Raw genomic sequence first — 20,051 nt, forward strand, 5'->3', positions numbered from 1 at the left:
TGGGTTTTAAGGGGGAGAGGGAGGTGCAGAGGTTCAGAGAGGGATTACCAGAGTATAGGTCCTAAGCATGGCCATCAGTGGGGCGAAGGGATGAGGGATGCACAAGATGCAGTAGGGCTGGAGAAAGTTACACAGATAGCAAGGGGCGAGGCCACAAAAGGGATTTAAACAGGAGAATGAAAATTTTAAGTTTGAGGCGATGGGGGACTGGGAGCTAAATAGGTCAGCACAGTCGCTACCTGACATAAGATAGGATGAGGCAGCAAAGTTTTGGATGAGCTGAAGTTTAAGAAGACTAGAGGATGGGAAGCAAGCCAGGAGAGCAATGAAATAGTCATCTGGAGGTGACAGAGTCATGAATGAGGGTTTCAGCAGTAGATGGACTGCGGTAGGGGCAGAGGTGGGCAATGTTATTGAAATGAATGCAGGTGTCTTTGTGATAAAGAGGATATAGGGTCAGTATCTCAGCACAGGGTCAAATAGAGTGCCATGGTTGTAAACAGTCTGGTTCAATCTGAAACATGGGCCAGGGAGGGGGATAGAATCGGTGGCAAGGGTATGGAGCTTGTGGCGAGGGCCGCAGACGATGGCTTCGGGGCTTCTTGATGTTTAACTGGAGGAAATTATGGCTCATCTACAACTGGATGTCAGACAAGCAGTCTGACAACAGAGGCGGTGAAGAGGTAGAGTCGTGTATTGTCAGTGTACCTGCAGAACCCGACTCCATGGCCCCGATATTTACTCGGACACAGGGGTGGGGGGGGGTGGCGGTGGGCGGTGATCATGGCATGTAAGCTTGTTGGGCCTGGAGGAAACACTCCCGTTCCTCCTGGCCCACAAACAGTGCAATAAAGGCACTTACCTGTGGATCCGGCCTTCTCGCGTCCTCTTACGTGGCATGAATCAGAAGGCTCGGGAATCCCAGCTCCGAGGAGTTAAAAACAAAAAAAACTATTAAAAATGGAGGCCCGCAGCCTCTTTAAAAGGTTTTACTGACCAACCGGCCTCCTGAGAGCAGGTTGATTGCTGGCCCCCTGACCTGCCAACGTTAAAACCGGAAGTGGACGGATTGACGGTCAGGTTTTACATTTTTACCTTCCAACCCACCCCCAAAATTATGCCCCGTGTCTTTGAAAGATGTCTCCAAGAGGCAGCACATAGATGAGGAAGAGGAGGAGGGTGAGGGTAGATACTTGGGGGATTCCAGAGGTAATAGTGCAGAGGCAGGAAGAGAAGCCATTACTGGAGATTCTCTATGATTGGATAGGTAAGAGTGCAACCAAAGACACTTCGACTGAGCTGGACAATGGAGCAGAGGCATTGAAGGAGGATGGTGTGGTCAACCATATCTAAGGCTGCAGAGAGGTCAAAAAGGATGAGGAGGGATAGTGCACCATGGTCACCATCACAGACGACGCAATATGTGACTTTGATTAGGGCCGTTTCAGTGCTGTGGCAGGGGCGGAAACTTGAGGACACGTAGGAGTGGAAGTATAGACATTGTATGCATCAGAACTTCTGAAGAATTGTATAGATGGACAGAGTGAAGCACTGGCCAGATAGTGCAGAGTGCAAGCACTGTTCACATTACTAAAACATATTTACAGCTATAACACATTTCAACAGTTGAGAAAGTACAATAGATTTAGCAACTGGTACAATGACGATTTATTCCGGGGGGCGGGGGGGGCGCAAAAAGAAAGACTTACCTAAATAATTGGTATGTGGGATATACAGGCGAGCTCTGAAGCAAAAATACAGCCATGTATTGTGTCCAAAAAAGCCAAAGGACTTAGCAACACAAGATGTTGCAATGATGCGAGGCACATGTACACATCTGCCTCTGAAAGATGTCTTCTTGATTGCTCAATTCTTTATGCCCCCTTGTTTCATAAAACTGCCACCTTTCCCCCATTTGCCAGCCTGGTGAGGCACTTTATTTTAGTCTTTCAAACAACAGTTCTCTTCTAAATAAATAACGGGGGGAATTTTAACCCCCCAGGACGAGCGGGAGGTTAAAATTTGAAAAAATTGGAAAACTGACTGACCCCAACCCACCCACTTCCGGTTCTAACGGAGGTGGCGACTAACCTGCTCCCCATTTTGGCTATCTAAGCTCATCCCTCGACTCTTTCATCACAGCAGCCAACTATATTTTGAACAATCCTCATGTTTTGCCTCTACGACATTGCCAGACCGATTATTCCAAGCACTTACCACATCGAGTAAAGGTATTTCACTTTTCACTAATTTTCTTTTGTCTCTTCTGGTCTTATTTTCCTGGCATATTTTAAAGTAATAATTTGTTTTATCATATCTATATCATATATATTTCAATGAAATCCCTCCTTAATCATTATCATTCCCAACTGTAAACCCAAAGCTTCTCCAATCTTTCCTCACAGCATCCCCATTACACTTGAGATCATACTTGTTGCCTTTTTCTGTGACCTTTCCAATACAAGTACATCTTTTTTGGGGCATGGGAACCAAAACTGAACAAGTTTTCCCAAGTGTGTTCTAGCCAGTGCATTCAAAGCCATAGCATAACTGTGTAGCCATCGTATATGTGTCTGTCATTACTTCCATTTCTAATTCTCTGTCTGCTAATTCAATTCATTGTATATTTATAACCTCCATTTTTTTTTAAAACCAATATGTAATATATTTGTTAAATTTAATTTGCCAACAAAATTACCTGATTTAAATCCTTTTGCAAATCTTTAGCTGCATCCTGTATCTCTACTTCTCTTCCAATTTTAGTCTCATCAGCAAATTCGACATGATTACTGTTAGTTTTGTCATCCAAATCATTTATGTAGATTAGAACCAACAGGGATTCAAGCACATAATGCTTAACCCTTGTATGATTTTTTTTGGGGGGGTGGGGGTGGGGAGGGAGGAGGAGAGTTTGGCTTGAGGCTTACCACTCTGACCAGGATTTAACTCTCCCTCCCCCCAGTGGCTAGTCTCTTGTCCGCCGTTATAAATTCCATTGATCTTCACTCGAGCACAAACTCTTGTAGAAAAAGTAATTCACAATCTCTCGAGACATCTAGTTTTCTAAAGAGCTTTCATTTTCTGTCTCTTCAGATGTCAAAACAATCACCTCTGGGAACTTTCAAGTATTGGTTCTTGGACAAACAACAAATCTTGCAATGTTCTGAGTAACTAAAAGGACAAAACAAACAATACCTTGTACATAAATCCAGTTAAATTGAGCAGATTTCACCACATTGAAAAAAAACAATTTTGTCTGCTGAGATATACAAAAAACAATTCACATGTAGATGTTGAAATAGTTTTGTTGCTTAATTGGATCAAAATCTTCATAACAGAACAAACTAGTTCTTTATCTTCCAAGAAAACCTGCTATTTAAATCAAAAACCATCTTCAATTCAAATCAGCAAACTAATTTTCCTCCAACAAAGACACCAGGTGAATATTCAAGTCTAAATAGGGTTCATCATATTTAATCTCTCAAACATACTGAGGGAATAAAATTATACTCCTAATTATTCTCAAAACATAGGGTCACCCAAGGTGCTGAAAATGAGATCGGAGTAAGCACAAAGGGAAGAGCATCACAGCTTTTTAAACAACCATCTTTCTGCGAGTTGACCACACCACATTTTGGATCTGAAGAATCAGTCTTCAGAATTTCCTTCAATTCCACAGTACATTTGTTAGGTCCTTTCACTTATTTTCGCTAATCTAATGGTTTGCGCAGCTTGTAATTTCAACTGGCCTTTCTATGAAAGTTTATGCAATAATTGTGAAGTTAAGTTCCTTGACAACTGCAGTAACAGCATGACCAAATAAGGCTATTGACAAGTGAGCAAGAGGATAAGAGGTCCTCTGAAAATACAGGAAATCGATTCGTCTTTAAATAATGCTCTTTCATGTACGACAATTTCTTCAGTAAATCACCTCCAAAACGTTTATTTTACCAGTCAGTCAAACTCCTGGAATTTTCTAGTCAGTTTTGGCGTTATTACGGCGCAAGAGTGGAGTTGCATCTCTGTCAATCTTACTCAGCTCCAACTGTCGAAGTGAACTCCTTACCACACTATTATGACATTTTTCCATTTCCTACACCAGCCACCATTGCCTTTCCTATAAGGCTGCCAATTAGGGACAGTTTTGTAATGTGGGTCATGTCCACTAGGAAATGGATTGAGACTGCCCAAATTCATTACACATGTGACCCTCAGTAGTCCGGTTTGGATTTGAGCCCAAGTCCTAAAGGTGAAAAACCAGTATTTAGCCTACCGCCCCTCCAGTCATCTTAAATGAATTCTGACAAGTCAGCCAAGAATACAAAAATGAAAACTTTTCATAATGGAGTGAATAAGAAAAAAGGTGCATAATCCAGAAATGAATCAGGCCTGCAGACCTATGTGTCCATTTCTCCAGCCCACATTCTGAGGGGCTGCTCCAGGACTGGAGCTTCACAACATCAGCCCTAATATGTTTAGCTAATCAGAGAAGCAATTGTATCTGTATAAAGATGAATTTAAGCAAGCCAAATTTATTAGAGCTTTCAAAGACTTGGCAGCTTCCTCTGAAAGGCCACTTAGATCTTTAAAAGGGGTTTTGATTTTTGGCATTATTTCAACAAACATTATTGTGAGAACCCCATCATGCAAACCTTGCAGAAAAAAAACTACTAAATTCATCTGGATGAAGCTGCTGCCTTGGTGCACTGAATTCTATCCAAAGTCAGTCAGTTTAAATATCTTTACTTGGAACACTACTAGAGTTTTTTAAAATAATTTCTGACTGCATGAAGTTTCATTCCCAAAAGGTCTTTTGTCCCAACTCACCAAATCCATTTCCCTACCAGGCTTACACCAACATTTGAGCATAATCATTGCAAATAAAACACAACTGGAAAATATTTTGTGGCAGTGTACTGAAAAAAAGTATCTAGTTTTACCATTTCAGACAACACACAACTCATATTGCCTGAACAATGCACTTCAACCCCAACCACTGAAAAGAGCAAGGCTCATTCAATTACCTCCTATTATATGGTCTTTTTCATTATGTGTACGTTATTCAACCTCAAAATACAAATGAATTGGCAAGCATCCACAGAAAAACAATCGTCCATAGAGAGGAAATCATGAGAAGATTGCCCTTAGTTCCTACAATTAGATATTTATATATATACACACACACACACAAACACAGTTCATACCACGTAAAACATCCATGTTTAAAACAGGCAGTCATTTATATCAGCCAAAAAGCAAAAACCAATCATCATTTTCATTAACGTCAATTTCAAAGTTGTCAGTTATAGCATCTTTAATACTCTGTTTATTTCGGGCAGAAGCAGTTGGAGGCCAGTGTTTTATTGGAAAGCAAGCCAATGATTAATGTCAGCACTGTAGATTATGGGTGCGCCAAATCTCCTGTGACAAATTGTTTTCTTTTCTAGTCACCTTGTTGACAAGTTTTATTAAACCTCAAACTATCACTGGATAAGTGCAGTTGACATAATTTCTAGCTTGGGGATTACATTGTTGTAGAACAAGGTATTTTAGGAAGAATGACTCAATACATTGCACTGAATTTGAATTGTGACGATTAACTCCACCAATAGGAATGCTTAGCACATACATGCACATGATGGCAGTTATACTGGACATTGCATATAGCAGGTAGATCACATCCGCATGAACGAACTCACTATAAGCAGCAGGGACTGTGTGTGTATAAAAATATATTTAATAAACAGCTCCAAGTTCTCTGAGTTAGAGAGAAAAGAGGATAAAGAGGGTGGCTCCTCTGTATGTAGAGGAAGAACTACATTCAAATGACGAAAATACCCAGGGTAGATAATCTGGCATTCTTTTTCCTCCAGTCAACCTCCAGAAGCAAATGAATTCTGTCGAAGTAGTTCAATAACTAAAGATGGGTAAACACTCTGACTTAATTTGGATTCAAAATTGGAAGAGAAATGAAAAATGCATTGGGTTAAAAAGGTGAAAGACAGTAATAGTTTATAAAAGCATGAATATTACACATCATATTACATATAACTGCCTTAGAGAAAGAAAAGCTGCTTTTATGTTGTGTTTAATGCGGCACTAGGGCAGTCAGCTCCCAACATCCAGGTGTCGGGCAGTCTGCGGCAGCACCAAATTAAATTCAACAGAAGTCAAGGCCTGCAGAGATGACCTGTTTTTTTTTTTTACTAATACCAGGGCTTCCCAGCCACCGACCTTTGCAAATTCAGCAACTTCAGTTTGCTGTTGCTACTGTCATGAGACCCACACATCGGAAGTCAGAGACCCTGGTACCCTTCCAAGCTCAATATAAAAGCAATTAGAAAGTCAAGGGAAACCGTCTATGCTGGCCTAGGAGGTGGTCATTCCTCTGGTAGAATAAATCTTCATCATATTTCAGAATTTGACCATGCGAAATAGTAAAAAATATTACACTACTATTCATTTAGCCAAGTATTGGCAATAGATTTATCCAAGTTGTTGTTACCAAATGAAATACAATTGCTTGAATTAGTAAGTATCTTGGGTTCAGTCTAACCAAAAAGGCAAGCCCCTCAAAACAAAAATGGTATTTATGCTCCAGAGAAAAAGATGAAGGCAGATAGAATTAAGATATATCTCAAGACAAACTAGAACTGGACATGCCTTTAGGAAATATCTTCAGAGTGGTTTCAGAGTGCCCAAAGTGCCAAAAATGAAGCAGTCTAAAACAAACAAATTATGGAATTCACTGACTCAATTAAGAAATTAAAAAAGGTTAGTGTAAAAGCTTTCAAAGTCAGTAAGTCAAGAGTGCAGTTGTATTTATTGATTAGTAATTTATTGTAATTATTTTCCATTGGTGGCAGACATGTATATTGGCCTTCACTCATTAAAACTGGAAAATAAACATCCTTTTCTTAGTGGCAGAACCAGTATGTCAGAAAACATCAAAACTTAACTAAATACTAACAATTCCTATCGTTAATTCAAATTTATATCTTGACATCAATAGCACGACAGCGCACATTATTTCCTATTATGTATATGACATTGTGTAGGCTATTGTCATAATGCAGTGCAATTCACCTTGGATGCCTGTCTGAGCCACCGTAGGTACTCTGGGCATGAATCAAAGATCACGTAGTACGTTTGTCCCTGTTGCCCAGCAGAGCTGAACATGAGGCAGTATTGTCGTCTCTTTACTTCTTCCACCTATACAAAATACAAAAAAAATTGTTAAATTTCACTTTTTCCAAGAGGTCCATACCAGACTATACAATATCAGTGTAGGTATAAATCCATGAATTTGTATAATCCCAGTGCTAATACAAGTTCATTAGAGAAATGTGTATCTACTGAAGTTGTTGACTGTGCTAAAATATGTTGGAATCTTAACAATAAATGTCCATAGGATCACTTACAAACTGAGGTCTACATAAGTTCATAATCTTTGCTCCACTAAACTGGCATCTAGCATCTGATAAATTAAACTCATATACTTAATTTGAACTTGGATTCCTCTGGGACCCATGTGAGATTTTAGTGCTATGTTTTAAAAACCTACTTGTGCATTACAACTGTAGTTTGAATTTTAAACAATTATAAACCCTGTGCGGTTTATCAACCACCATTTCTGCTGGAATACTATACATGTTCTCCATTATAATTAACCTTGTCATTTCACACGTATCCTTGTGTAATACTAAGCTTACTACAAAGCAACTATTTGTAAACTCAATACCAGACTAAACCTGCCTTAAGACAGAGACTATACAATACTAGCTCCTTCAGAATAGACATGATTTCTCACCTTGCCTCCAGTGAGAGGAAGTACATGCATTTTTCCCATCTGACATTCCTTCACCGAAGACACAATCAGGCAGGTACCACAGAGAATGACTTGGCGTTCTGACCACTTGTGCAGCTGAGTTTTGCCTTTCCGAACACTAAACACACCAGAGAGAAGGATCCGATCTAGTTGCTCTATGCTGTTTGGCTTACCTGAGAAGACAACAGAAAAACAATTCTGTGAGAATCTTACAAAATTATGAAGTGAACCACCAAGTAGAACTTTAAAAAAGCAAAATTATTCCAGCACATTGCCAACTGAATAACAAAATAAATACAGATAAAAGCCACTAATTAATGGCACATGGATCTCATCAACTCATTCCATGATTAGATGCACTGACTTTCCTTGGAGAAATTAAGGTACAAATATTTTGTGAATTGTAGCACTGCTAATGAAGTAATTTTTTTTAAAAACTGAAAATCCTGGAAATCTAAAAGAAACATAGCTTAACCACCAGCATCTGACAAAGTTTACACCCAAAATATTAACCTTGTCTTTAGAGATGTTGAAGCATATTGGTCATATTCTCACCGTGAGTCAGGAGGTTGTGGATTCAAACTGCACTTGGCAGCATAACCTAGGCTGACAGTCCAGTGCAATAAGATTTAGAGAATCTCACTCCTCATCAGATGGGGTCCATCTTTAGAATTAGAGTGTTCTGGTGTAATTCTAATTTAACATTTGTTTAAAACAGGCGCAACAATAACCATTTAGTAGTGCAGAGAACCACAACCGATTTTGGACCATTGCTAAATTGGTCAGGACCTTTTTTTTTATGGTAGCAATAGTGGCCGCCTGAAATAAGCGCATGTCTCATTTCAATATTGAGGCCCCTGCGTTATTTCAGACCCTGACTCTAATTTATTTGCCCTAGTCTCAGCTTGCGATGTGCGATCTCCGACTGGCATTTCCGGGTCTTGAGCAGCCTCACCAGCAGGATGTTAAAGGGATTGCTGGAGGTTGCTCAAGAAAGGAGCTGGAAGGGGCAGGAGTGCTTTTCCTGGCTCCACAAAATAAATGGTCCACCCTTGACCCCTCCAGATCATCCCCCACCCCAGGCTTACCTTTGGGCCTTGCAATGGGGCAAAGGCGCTAAGGCCCGATAGGTGAGCTGCGTCGGTACGCCTGATTGGCGCCCGCGGCTTGCCTGATTCATTCTGATGAAGCCCAAGGACAAACTCACTTCAGTTCTCAGGCCACTCTGTTGTGGCGTGCTGTCACTGCTTGCCATTGGAATTGTTCCTGGTTTGGGGCACTAAGAAATTTAAGGCCCTTAGTGTCAGAGTGAACTAAAATTGCTTTACACAGACTTTTAAGAAGTTGCAGTGTAAATGCACCCTAAAATGTTGTCAGCAAAACAGCTGCAGCGCTCTTTCAGCTACAATAAACCTTTCAGGATTTAACTCAACACAGCAATGTTTGCTGCCATTACATATAATAGTCAGTGAAGCAAATCTATTGTATTGTGTAATATTAGGAGGCAGCAAATTAGTAAACCAGCCTAGATTTTAATTACCCAGAAGCTTACTCGAATTTAGACATTTCACACATTTTTGATATCAATCCTCACATTAGTTATTAAGTTTTTTTTTAAAATGGCCTCCAGTTGAACAACAATATTCTCTTCCCCAAGTTTACTCTTCTCTTTTACTGAATCCAATATTTTAACAGCCACAGTAAAATTACAATTGAAAAAAAAGCATTGCAGTCATGGTTCAGTATGTGTAATGCTGTATTTGTCCATTAATAAAATCAATAATTCAATTATGAAACAACATTGACCACAACTTGCATTTATATAGCGCCTTTAACGTAGAAAATGTCCCAAGGAACTTCACATAGGCTTTGGGAAAAACAGACATTGGTCAAAAGAGGAGAGATTTAGGAGAGGTGACCAAAGGCTTGGTCAAAGTGGTGGGCTTTAAGAAGAGTCTTAAAGGATAAGAGGAAGATGGAGAGGCAGAAGGGTTGGGGATAGAATTCCAGAGAGTGGGATCTAGGTGCCTGAAGGCATACCACCAGTGGTGTTGAAGGGGGAAGGACGTACAAGAGGTCAGAGTCAGAGGAACAGGAAGTTGGGGCGGGGGGGGGGGGGTTGTTGGGTGGACAAGATTATGGAGATAGAGAGGAGCAAGGCCATTGAGCGATTAGAATGGTAAAGACAAGAATTTTAAATTTAAGTTGCTGACGGACCAGGAATCAACAAGGAGAGGGCTAATGGGCGAATGGGACTCAGCGCAGGATAGAATACTAGCAGCAGAGTATTTGATAAGCTGCAGTTTGTGGAGGGAGAAGGAAGAGGCGCCAGCCAGAAGAGTTGGAGTAGCTGAGTTTGGAGGTGTAAATTCCCTGGTGCTTTCTTAAAGTGAAGTACTTTTTTTTCTCTTTCATCAAAATGAGGACTGAGACGTTCATCCACTGTGGAATTTTCAAGGAAAAACAAATGTCATTATCGAACATTTAATATCCAATTCCAAAATAAATCCCTGCATTTTCACAATCGCTAGATCATAGCTACATCTCTGAAATGTTACTGCCTTCTGAACAAAGACACAAAAAAAAACAAATGTTGCTTGACCAAGTAAAACAAGAGTCAACCATGTTTTGATGGACAACGAAGGAGCATCTAGCATCATTATTGCTGGATTGTTGCTTTTAGAGATCTTGAACATTTGCTGATGCAATACCATCATGAACAACTCCTGCATTTGGATCTGTAAAATTGATAGGTTACACAGACCTAAATGGGAATGTCAGAATTAGAAGCAAGCACTTTCTTGACAAATAGTCCATGTTTTTGTACTATCTTTATGCATCACGCCTGATAAAATGTTAACGCAAATGAGAATGCAATACCAATTAAACAAACTCCCAGTCCGTATGATTATTACATCTGATTTGACTGCTTTGCTATTACAAACATTTTGATTTTTCCTGCCTGGTCACTAAATATTCCAACTTGGATATTGTTTGTTTTGTGACTATTGCAACAGATTAAAAAGAAGAATAACCAATTTTTTTTTTACTATTCTAAAGCTTAAGTCGCAATTAAATTTATAGACACTTGAAAAACAAATGGCAGTATACCGGGTACACCTGTATGATTCTTTGGGTGAATACAGAGCACTTCCAGAAACGAGTCAGACAACGAAAGGGGATCCAAAGCATTTGTTCCCAGATTAACACCATCACTGAAAGACCTGAAATTAGTTTAATGTTGCAGGTCAAAATTTCACTATTGAAAACTGAAAATTAAACTAAAACTGACAATGTTTGATCAATGCCACCAGATTTCAGACTAACAGCATCAAAAATAGGATCTTGAAGATTACAGTAAATGTAAGCTTTTTGAAGCACTGCACTCATTACTCCAAGGGCCTTTGGGAATTTTCAATGAAATTCTGATTATATTTAGCCTACCATTCTTCATGTCCTTTTCTATATTGCCCAACAGAAAGAACTGGTTTATTTTTTTTTTAAAAAGGCTCATAATTGGCTACTCAAATGTGCAACCTGAATACGTAGAGTGCTCAAACCAACACAAGTAAATACAAAAGAACAAAGTAAGTGGCAGAATATATTTCCAGACTCAATGCACCCGTGCTCTATCACAGACTTGATCTCTGTCCAAATGAAAACAGAACGTCACACTAAGCTAAGGACAGGCAATGCCATATATGAACAAAATAAGGGGGGAAAAAAGTGATCTTCCCCAGCAAAATGTCCTGACAAACACTCTCCAGTCTTTCAATACCAGCTTATTTCTCATTTCCTGCTCCTTTTGCTCCACCAGCCATCTTGTCCTCCATCTAGAACTCCCTCTCTCAGCTTCTCCCCTGTGCCATCTCTCAGTGTGCTTTCAAAAACCTCTGATTCTCTCTTTGTACTTTTGCTGGAACTTGACCCTCTTCCTTTTTGTATCCCCCACCCCCATTTCCACCACCCAGTTTTCAACTTGGAATGCTTTACAGGAAGGTGGATAGCAAGATGTCACTTTGTACACGAAGAACACTACCAAAGGTAAGTTGCGCAAATTGCTACCGAGTCATCCAAGACTGCTCACATGAACCCCGAGGTAGGTGGTTACGAAACTGCATGGGCAGAGACCTGAAAACAGATTAACTGGTCCCTTTCTCATCCAGGAAATAGTGTGAAATAGGGATGGAGGAAATAGAATGGGAACTGAGAATATAAAACAAACTATTCGTGTGGAAAAGGTCTCAACATTTACAAATTGCAATGGAATCTGTCATAATACTTCGATTAACAGCACTGTAATGTAAATGTCGCAGCCTTATGGACCTGGCAATAGAGTACCATCTCAAGGGGTGTTTTCCCACTCCCCCCATTGGAGGCTCAGTGTTGCTATCATCAAACAAATTGTAAATTTCCATTTTTTTCTTGAAGACAGGGCAGCAAAAGACTGAAATAAAAACAGAAAATGCTATAAACACTCAGCAGGTTAGGCAGCATCTATGGAGAGAGAATCATTAACTCTGTTGCTCTCTCTCCACAGATGCTGCCTGACCTGCTGAGCATTTCCAGCATTTTCTGTTTTTACTTCAGATTTCCAGCATCTGCAGTGTTACGCTTTTGTTTTACAGTAAAAGACTGACATGGGCTTTTATATTGCTGGCTTGTACAACCTTCACCACCCAGTGAAAGTGTTAAATGGGCTTTTAAACTTTAATAGTACTTTTAAACTGTACTGCAAAAGATTATACATGTGCAATTGTTTTGTATTGCTGCCGGTATTCAGAATCCACCCCACAGTGTAAATGAGGCAGATTCCAGTGCATGAAAGCCAAAACAAAACAACCCCTACACGACAAAGGAAGTCTAAGACATGCACCAATTTACCATTTCAGGATCCATTTGCACAAGTTTGTTTCTAAGTGCACACTGGTTTCGCAACACTACAGTTGTAGTCTAAATGCACCCTCAATGTGCAAGTGTGCATTGTTTTCATTTGATGCACATATGCGATGATATTGGAGTCTGATACTTATATATAAATGATATTGTCAGAGCATATGTCTAATCTTGACCATCACGTCAGCTGAGTCTTGTAAGCAGGCAGATGTGCAGTCCAGTATCTAATTAAAGCAGAGGACAGGTGCTTTTTATTGCACTGGGCATCTGACCTGATAAAGTTACAAGTTATTGGAAATTTTACTCATTCAGTTCCATTTTTAAAAATTCTTTGTTTTTAGCTAAATGTTCCATAACTAGGGATATTTACTTTCGAAATACATTCAGTAAAATTTAATAGGATACTATCAAGCATATCTACAAAAACAACTTGAAAAATGCTTGAAAAGTGAAGCATTTAATTCATAATATTTGTTGAAGATTCTGCAGCAGTGTTCCCAACAATACAATCACTGCCACTGTAAGTGAAACCCTTATAGGCACAAGTTTTTTTTTAAAGAACGTCCTTCAAGCCTGAATAAGGTTTCAGAGTGAAATGGCTTAAATCTCCTGGATAAAATATGGAAACATGTAAATTACTCACTGTAAAGTTATATTCTTCAAATCAAGATCTCCAAATAACATAGGGGCTTGCCTAAACTAATATATTAATCCCACAGGAGAAGTCCCTTTAATATCACATTCGTCACTTCACACAACAGCTCATTTGAACACCCTTATAAATTCCAGTCAGTCTGACTCATTAGTTTTGCCCAGAGGCAACAATGCCCAGGATGACTTGTTCATGTGGCTAGCAGAAAGGATATGTACAATAACTCTTAGATTTTAAAATTAGCTTATTTTTTTCTAACACTTCATGGGCTTTTTCCAAAGATTTACACACTCATTTCCCCAAAGTAGTTCTTTCTACCACCCCCCGATCACACTTTTCTCTCAAACTTTCACCCCTGCTTGCTTAAGATGTTGGCTCTTTGCTGGAGTATAAATGTAGTGTGCCAGTCACCCTCTAGTACCACACCCAAGTGGCCATTATTCATATGTAAGCCTTGACGGCAAGTGCTTGCCAGCAATTTCATTACAGCCAAGCCTGACCCTGTTCTCGACCATTAATATATGCACTTCCAGAAGGTGCTGCTGGATAGTGGTGAGAAGAGGGGCTCATGGCTGATTTTCCTCAACAGGTATCTTTCAAACTCCTTCTGAAAATCCAAAAATATGCCACATCCACCGCATTCCCTTACGCTATGATTTTCTTGATCAGTCAAGCATAACTTGCCCTTTACAATTTTATGCTTACTGATCCTGATTGACCCGTGCCTTTCTAAGAAATTAGAGGTTCTTGTGAGAAAAGCTTGAAAAATTGGGGCTTGTTTATCTGGAACAGAGAAGATCTAATAAATATGTTCATGACGACGAAAAAGATCTGAAGTAGTGAAAGCTTCTTTCTCCTGGTTGGTAATCAGGATCCATGAGGCATAGGGTATGGTAACATAATGGTTATGTTGCTGGACTAGTAAATTACTCACTATAAAGTTATATTCTTCAAATCAAGGTCTCCACATACCATAGGGGTTTGCCTAAACTAATATATGAATCCCACAGGAGAAGTCCCTTTAATCTCACATTCTGGACTAATCCTGGCACACTACATTTACTGGACTAATAATCCGGAGTCACGAGTTCAAATCCCGCCACAGCAGCTGGGGAATTTAAGTTCAATTAATTAAATAAAATCTGAAATAAAAAAAACTAGCATCAGTAATGGTGGCCATAAAACTACCGGATTGTTGTAAAAACCCATCTGATACACTAATGTCCTCACTATCCTCGTGGAGACGAAGTCCCGTCTTCGCATCTGTTGTGTGGCACTATCACCGTGCTAAATGGAATAGATTCCAAACAGATCCAGCAGCTCAAAACTGGGCATCCATGAGGCGCTGTGGGCTATCAGCAGCAGAATTGTATTCCAGCACAATCTGTAACTTCATGGCCCGGCATATTCCTCACTCTACCATTACCAACATTTACCTGAGGAAGGAGGAAGTCTCCGAAAGCTTGTGAATTTAAAATAAAATTGCTGGACTATAACTTGGTGTTGTAAAATTGTTTACAATTGTCAACCCCAGTCCATCACCGGCATCTCCACATCATGATTACCAACAAGCCAGGGGATCAACTCTGGTTCAATGAGGAGTGTAGAAGAGCATGCCAGGAGCAGCACCAGGTGTACCTAAAAATGAGGTGCCATTCTGGTGAAGCTACAACTTAGGACTACATGCATGCTAAACAGCGGAAGCAACATGCTATAAACAGAGCTAAGCGATTCCAACGGATCAGATCAAAGCTCTGAAGTCCTGTCACATCCAGTCGTGAATGGTGGTGGACAATTAAACAACTAATGGGAGGAGGAGGTTCTGTGAACATCCCCACCCTCAATGATGGCAAAGTCCAGCACGTGAGTGCAAAAGACAAGGCTGAAGCGTTTGCAACCATCTTCAAGCCAGAAGTGCCGAGTGGATAATCCATCTCGGCCTCCTCCCAATATCCCCACCATCAAAGAAGCCAGTCTTCAGCCAATTTGATTCACTCCACGTGATATCAAGAAATGGCTGAGTGCACTAGATACAGCAAAGGCTATGGGCCCCGACAACATTCCTGCTATAATGCTGAAGACTTGTGCTCCAGAACTAGCTGCGCCTCTAGCCAAACTGTTCCAGTACAGCTACAACACTGGCATCTACCCGACAAGGTGGAAAACTGCCCAGGTATGTCCTGTCCACAAAGAGCAGGACAAATCCAATCTGGCCAATTACCGCCCCATCAGTCTACTCTCAATCATCAGCAAAGTGATGGAAGATGTCGTCGACAGTGCTATCAAGTGGCACTTACTCACCAATAACCTGCTCACTGATGCTCTGTTTGGGTTCCGCCAGGACCACTCGGCTCCAGACTTCATTACAGCCTTGGTCCAAACATGGACAAAAGAGCAGAATTTCAGAGGTGAGGTGAGAGTGACTGCCCTTGACATCAAGGCAGCATTTGCCCTAGTAAAATTGAAGTCAATGGGAATCAAGGGGAAAACTCTCCAGTGGCTGGAGTCATACCTAGCACAAACGAAGACGGTAGCGGTTGTTGGAGGCCAATCATCTCAGCCCCAGGACATTGTTGTAGGAGTTCCTCAGGGCAGTGTCCTAGGCCCAACCATCTTCAGCTGCTTCATCAATGACCTTCCCTCCATCATAAGGTCAGAAATGGGGATGTTCGCTGATGACTGCACAGTGTTCAGTTCCATTCGCAACCCCTCAGATAATGAAGCAGTCCGAGCCTGCATGCAGCAAGACCTGGACAACATCCAGGCTTGGGCTAATAAGTGGCAAGTAACATTCGCGCCAGATAAGTGCCAGGCAATGACCATCTCCAACAAGAGAGAGTCTAACCACCTCCCCTTGACATTCAACGGCATTACCATCGCCGAATCCCCCACCATCAACATCCTGGGGGTCACCATTGACCAGAAACTTAACTGGACCAGCCATATAAATACTGTGGCTACGAGAGCAGGTCAGAGGCTGGGTATTCTGCGGCGAGTGACTCACCTCCTGACTCCCCAAAGCCTTTCCACCATCTACAAGGCACAAGTCAGGAGTGTGATGGAATACTCTCCACTTGCCTGGATGAGTGCAGCTCCAACAACACTCAAGAAGCTCGACACCATCCAAGATAAAGCAGCCCGCTTGATTGGCACCCCATCCACCATCCTAAACATTCACTCCCTTCACCACCGGCGCACTGTGGCTGCAGTGTGCACCATCCACAGGATGCACTGCAGCAACTCGCCAAGGCTTCTTCGACAGCACCTCCCAAACCCGCGACCTCTACCACCTAGAAGGACAAGGGCAGCAGGCGCATGGGAACAACACCACCTGCACGTTCCCCTCCAAGTCACACACCATCCCGACTTGGAAATATATCGCCGTTCCTTCATTGTCGCTGGGTCAAAATCCTGGAACTCCCTTCCTAACAGCACTGTGGGAGAACCGTCACCACACGGACTGCAGCGGTTCAAGAAGGCGGCTCACCATCACCTTCTCGAGGGCAATTAGGGATGGGCAATAAATGCCGGCCTTGCCAGCGACGCCCACATCCCGTGAACGAATAAAAAAAAACTTGGAAATATATCACCGTTCCTTCATTGTCGCTGGTTCAAAATCCTGGCACTCCCTACCCAACAGCACTGTGGGAGAACCTGCACCACACGGACTGCAGCAGTTCAAGGCGGCGGCTCACCACCACCTTCTCAAGGGCAATAAGGGATGGGAAATAAATGCTGGCCTTGCCAGCAACACCCACATCCCATGAACGAATAAAAAAAGACAGGATTATCATTAGAAAATCACACAGAGGGTTACTAGAACACAAAATGCTTTACCACAATAGGTTATTTTGACAAAGTTAATATCATAATTTAAGAGAGAATTGGATAAGCATTTTAAAAGGAATATAAAAGTATTTGAAGAAACAATAGAGAAATTAGTTTAAAGTAAATAGCTACATTTAAAGAGCTAGCATCAGCACAGGTATCGAATGGCCTTCCTTCTGTTCTCTAATGTCTAGGATTCTAGAAATTTCCTAGGTGAAAGGTTCGGCAATTGACCCCGAGTACCCACCCTTTACCAATGTTGCTTTGCAAACACTACGGGGAAAGGGCGGGGGAGTGGGACTAGCTGGATTGCTCTTGCACAGACTCGATGAGCCGAATGGCCTCCATCTGTGCTGTAACCTTTCTATGATTCTCTTCTAACAACAACGCTTCTTCCCCACTCGAGGGCATGAAAACAATTCCAAACTTCAACCTGCATGCCACCCCTCAAGCATCATAACCAGCCCATCACTAACCATGCCTCTAAACACTACCATTTATGCAGCTCAGTTTCCACCAAAGAAGCTAGATTTGAAAACACAAACCGAGATACTCTATAATTTTGATGAAGTAGCTCATGAAAACAGGAAAAAAGGTGGTGCTGATTGAAAGCCTGGGACTATATATGGTGCCTCCTGAATGATGAAGTAGTTCTGACAAAGCGTCTTCTGGCAGGCAGGCTGACAGGGCTGACTTACTTCCTGCTGTTGTGAATTCAGACTGCCAGTGATGGACGTACTGTGTAGCACATCCGCGGACAGTTCTTGCAGTGGGAACTAGCACAATAAAATGAAACAAATTAGAATGGGCTTGATTTCAAGGTGAAAGTAATTTGAAAAATTAAGTCACTGTACAAAAATCTGAATAGCAGGCACAATATTATTCATGATAGACCTCTGAAACCTACAATAGGTATTTTTCACTGTATATGAGCTCATCAAGGCAAGAGATGACTGTATTGCGAATCTGGAAGTTCAATTTTACAACATCAAGCACCCTCAGTTCATGCATGGTATAGACGAGAGCTCTAAATTATAAATCTCCATTATAAAGCTGCGCCAACATTCCAGTTTTCGAAGTGTAGAATTCAGAGCAACCAGAGTTCAGTGTTGCGTAGATCCAAGTATCAAGAATATCCACTGTATTTTGAAGCAAATATATCCTTTGAAGTCCTCACCAACTTATGTTGCCCAATACCAATGGCAGGATAGATCTCAGAGCCACAGGAAATCTGACTGCGCCAAATTAGTTTAACTGAGTCAACTCCTTTCTTAACAAAATGCCCAAATGAGGGTCAAAAAATACATCTATAGACCAAAACTAAAATTTTAAGAGGATGTTGAAATAATTAATCCGTGCAACATGCAATAAGACCAAAAAATTCTAATTATCTCCTGTGGATTCCTAATTCAGTTGGTTTATTATGAAAATAAGGCAATAGCAAAAGGCATACATCACTGTATAGGAATTGTGCAATATACAAAATAAGCAAACATTTGAACAATATTTAAAAAGCAGAAATGAAGGCACCAGTTCAACCTGGAGAACAATGAAACTTCAAAGCAAATCAGTGTCATTAAATATGAGTAGGTCTGCTGGTTCAGTAATATTCTGCTGTTCACTGAGATGTTACTATAAAAGACTGTAGTACAGAGGAGTCTTGATGTATATCCCAAGATGACAGCAAAAACCTGATGCATAAAGATTTCTGTTCCTGGAAATGCTGTGCAGTCTAGCACTGTCTCTGCTTGTGCTTATGCAGTGTTTTAAATTGGCATAACTTTCCCACTATGAATTGTGTGGTAGCACCTCCACATCTTGCTGCCACTCCTCAGACTGCTATTGGATGCACGGTTATCAGGAGACCAGAAATTAGAACTGTCAGCATTACTCATATCTCAAACCAATGAGTTTAAATTTGGCAAGCACAGCAGCACAGAAAACATCAGGGCCTAAATTTTAACCCCACGAATGGGTGGGAAGGTAAAAATTGTAAAAAAAAACTAAAACCTGACTCCAACCTGCCCACTTCTGGTTTTAAGAGGTGGGACGAGGGGCTGGCGACCAACCCGCTCTTAGGAGGCGGGTCAGTCAGTGAAAGCTTTCAAGGAGGCTGCGAGCCTCCATTTTTACAGCTTTTTAAAAAAAAAATTTAACTCCTGGGGGAACTTCACGCCACACGAGAGGAGGCGAAAAAGCCCACAACAGCAGGTAAGTGCCTTTCTCGCACTGCTTGTGGGCCCAGAGAAGAAGTGCTTCCCCCAGGCCCAACAAGCCTACGTGCAGCGACCCCCATCATGATCTCCGACTCCACCCATCCACCCCCGATAATTCACTCTCTTCCCTCCCTCCGCCCCCCCCCGATGTCTCTCTCCTTCTCCCCACCTCCCCCCCCCCCCCCCACCCAATCCCGACCACAACCCTCCCATCTAAGGCATACCTGCTCGCATCGGCTTCCTTGCTCATCTCCCGTCCGACTGATGGCCAGCCTATCAGGCAGGAAACCAACAAAAAAAAAGACATCCTGACGTCAAAATCGTACGGACATCCGGGAAACCAGTCAGGAATTCCAACCTCACCCCCTGGCCTCTTCCCGGCTCCAGGTTAAAATTTAGGCCCAAGTCTCAGTGCTGTTAGTGCAGAATTATACACAGCACAAGTGGTATTGGTTTTAAAAACATAAATAAAAGATTTCTCTGCAACAAAAATGTTCAATCTCCAAAATGGAAAAACTGTATGTGATCTACTTCAACATTAGAAACATAAAATGAACTACAAAATGAAATACTACATGTACATGACAGCAGGTTTTCTCTCTCATTTTTCCCCTTCATTTTCATCGAGGTG

General features: G+C 41.3%; 1 protein-coding gene across 1 annotated transcript in view; it reads right to left on the bottom strand.

The window, feature by feature from the left end:
- LOC137333698 (PH domain leucine-rich repeat-containing protein phosphatase 2-like) overlaps nt 1-20,051 on the bottom strand; it is a 146,194-nt gene that overhangs the window by 67,522 nt on the left and 58,621 nt on the right. The window contains exons 4-5 of the mRNA XM_067997996.1: nt 7,811-8,001; nt 7,087-7,212 (exon numbers count right to left, since the gene is read on the bottom strand). Coding sequence (XP_067854097.1) covers nt 7,087-7,212; nt 7,811-8,001 — 317 coding nt within the window. The remainder of the gene's footprint in view (nt 1-7,086; nt 7,213-7,810; nt 8,002-20,051) is intronic.

This window comes from Heptranchias perlo, chromosome 16, assembly GCF_035084215.1.
Source record: "Heptranchias perlo isolate sHepPer1 chromosome 16, sHepPer1.hap1, whole genome shotgun sequence".
Lineage (NCBI taxonomy): Eukaryota > Metazoa > Chordata > Chondrichthyes > Hexanchiformes > Hexanchidae > Heptranchias > Heptranchias perlo.